The sequence below is a fragment of the Xyrauchen texanus genome, chromosome 28 (genome assembly GCF_025860055.1).
Source record: "Xyrauchen texanus isolate HMW12.3.18 chromosome 28, RBS_HiC_50CHRs, whole genome shotgun sequence".
In the NCBI taxonomy this organism is placed as follows: domain Eukaryota; kingdom Metazoa; phylum Chordata; class Actinopteri; order Cypriniformes; family Catostomidae; genus Xyrauchen; species Xyrauchen texanus.
In genome coordinates this window covers 4547922-4550886 of record NC_068303.1, presented here as the reverse complement: position 1 = coordinate 4550886, position 2965 = coordinate 4547922, and the positions used below count along the sequence as shown (strand labels likewise).

The 2965-nt window shown below is 43.5% G+C and overlaps 1 protein-coding gene across 2 annotated transcripts in view; it reads right to left on the bottom strand.

Moving 5' to 3' along the window:
• Window positions 1-2314, bottom strand: part of LOC127621923 (kinesin-like protein KIF3C) — a 26806-nt gene extending 24492 nt beyond the window's left edge. For both annotated transcript variants that reach the window (XR_007967919.1, XM_052095736.1), the window contains exon 1: window positions 609-2314. Coding sequence is in view for 1 of the 2 variants with exons in the window: in XM_052095736.1 (XP_051951696.1) it covers window positions 609-2036 (1428 nt within the window). In the remaining variant the exon portion in view is untranslated. The remainder of the gene's footprint in view (window positions 1-608) is intronic.
• Window positions 2315-2965: the final 651 nt, after the last annotated feature.

The window sequence follows — 2965 nt, the reverse complement described above, 5'->3', positions numbered from 1 at the left end:
CCATCATCTAGCTTTACACAGAAAAGATTAGTAAGTGATTTTATTTCACTTAAATCGTGTAAACACATACTGTTTATGCCTTGTGGCTGTACTTTTGAAACAGTGAGTATTTTAATGTTTACTGATTGGCCCATTAACTTCACTGGATCCCAGATTTTTTTAAGACAAAATACACTTTATATATTCAAGACACATTATCTAAAAATGCTTTTGATTGATTGTAACTTATCATCAAGAAATATTCTGGGTTCAATACATTTATTGTCTCAAATGTTTTAAGGATTTTTAAATATTTACTGCTAGAAAACAAGGCAAAATAGCTTGGTAAGCAAACGTGATCCGAGTATCTTTGACCCAAAAATCTTTACACACACACACACACAAAGAAAAAGAAAGGAAAGTCTCAGCTTTAAACAACATATTTTTATGTTACTCCAAACCAGTGTTGAGATATAATCATTTAATTGTTTACTTTTTTATAGTGCATAAATCTTCCCATTCGTTTTTGGGCCAAAGCAACTCAAAATAATGGAGCAGGTCACATGATTTATTGCAACTATAGATAGATCAAAACACACACACACAAACACCAGCACTTAACCACACACCTTAAACTTGGCTGTGAGGAGATCGGTGGCCTCCTGCTCTTTCTTCAGATGCCTCATCATCCTCTCTTTCTCCTCCAGGAGTCTCAGTTTCTCCTCTGCCACCAGAGAATGGTCATCTCTGATCGCCTCCTTCTCCCTCTCCAGCTTCTCCTGCTGCTCCTTTATGTACTCCTGCGCCTCCTTCTCCACGCTTTCCTCCTCTTCTTCATCCTCCTCCTCCTCCTCCTCACCCTCCTCTACCTCTTCCTCACCTCCTTCTCCAATCTTCCCCAGTCTCCTGCTTCTTCTCTTCCTCCTGGTAATCATGCCCCGTTTATCCAGCTGCGCTTTGAGCCGTGCGATCTCCTCCTGGAACTCCCTCAGAAGGGCGTCTTTTGGGTCTTCGTTGACGCGTGGCTTGTTCTTGATGTTCTTGGCACGGTTGGCGTAGCGCAGGGTGGTCAGAGTCTCCTCGTAATTGTACGAGGCCGGTCCCAACGTGGCCACCATGATGGTTTTGGCATTCCCTCCCAAAGAATCCTGAAGCAATCGTGTGAGTTTGGAATCACGGTAAGGTACGTGAGAACTTCGTCCATCCACCAGGGCGGAAATGACATTTCCGAGGGCCGACAAGGATAGGTTAATCTTGGTGGCCTCCTTGAGACGTTCACCTTGGACACCTGTCTTGGTTTGCCTCTCGCTGCCGGCCAGGTCCACTAGGTTGAGCTTGCCCACTCGGATGTGGTTCTGGCCATCTGGACCGAGCTGGCTGCACTCCACCGTGATAATAAAGATGGCATGTGATCGAGAACTGTGCTCGTTCATGTTGGTGAAGCCCACCGATCTGGCCTGGTTCCCCACGTTCATCACATGCTCGATCTCCTTGACGTTCTTGGTGACATAGGAGGACAGATCTTTGATGTAGACCCCTGAGTCTGCGCTCTCCTTGAGCTCCAGCTTCTTGCTGTGGTCTTTGGTGAGCAGGTCCCTGATCTCCTCCTGGTAGATCTCCAAATACGAGGCCCGCACGAGGTACTGCTGGTTCTGAGAGCGCGAGATGTGGGTGAAGATGTGCTCGAACGAGTTTGGGATGATGCCGCGGCGCTCCGCGTCCAGCCACTGGCCCTGCATAGTGTACGTCTTCCCGGTGCCCGTCTGTCCGTACGCGAAGATCGTGCCGTTAAACCCGCGCAGAACCGAGTCGATGAGCGGTCGGACTGTTTCGTCGTACAAATCGCTCTGTTTGGAGCAAGCATCGTAAACCGCGTCAAACGTGAAGGTCTTGATCAATTCTCCCGGACCCGCCTTGGGGTTCCGCAGGGCCACCTGGCCCAATTTCACATCCATCTCCACGATACTGTCATAACCCGTCGATTCTTCTTTACGGTTCATCGGGCGACACCGAACCACCACCTTCACCGTCTCGCCGTTCTTTGATTTCATCGACATCTTGATTCCTTCTTTACGATCAATTAATTTCAATTCTCGCAGGTTCTTCGCCGTTAAATCAGCTGTCAGATGATACGAGCATCAGCTCCCGGTTACCGAGCGCATAATGTCTGTCTCGGGGAAAATATCTGCTGTCTCCGCAAATAAATCAATGAACGAAATCATATATTCAACAAAGTCACTAATTTTCCGTCTAAAGCCCGTCTATAAGAGAATCATGCACACCAGCCGAGCATCACTGCAGCCCTGCCCAAACACACACACACACACACACACACACACACACGCACACACACACACAGAGAGAGAGAGAGAGAGAGAGAGAGAGAGAGAGAGAGAGAGAGAGAGACTTTGCGTCATTGCGGAAGACCCCGGTGGTGTTTGGGATTTGTAGTTAAATGGTTTATTCAGACTGATTCAATCCGATGAGATACAGAACAATATCAGATCAGTGGTGTCTGACAAAAATTATAATAATTAATAAATATTGATAAATAGGGCCTATTGATATTAATAATGATAATAATAAAATATGGTAAAAAAAAATCACAAGAATATATAAAAATATAAGTCTATATTTTAAAATGTACAAAAACTTCATAATTAATTATTATAAATTTAATAATTAATGACATAAATTATTACTACTTCAGTGTGGTTTCTTCATTAAAAAAAAAAAAACAATGTCAAATGTAAATCAAGTCAATCACTGAAACATCAGTGCCACCTTGAGAAACAAACTGCATGTATATTATGTGTGTAAGCACATGGGATAATACTCCATTGTTAATAATTCATTGTGCACTGTAAATCAGCGTGATATAGTGTTTATTGATAGTACTGTAGTTATCTTGTAATAAACAAAGAAATATATATAATGTAATAGTAAACAGTAAAACGTTTCATTTATTTATTTGTTTGTTTACGCA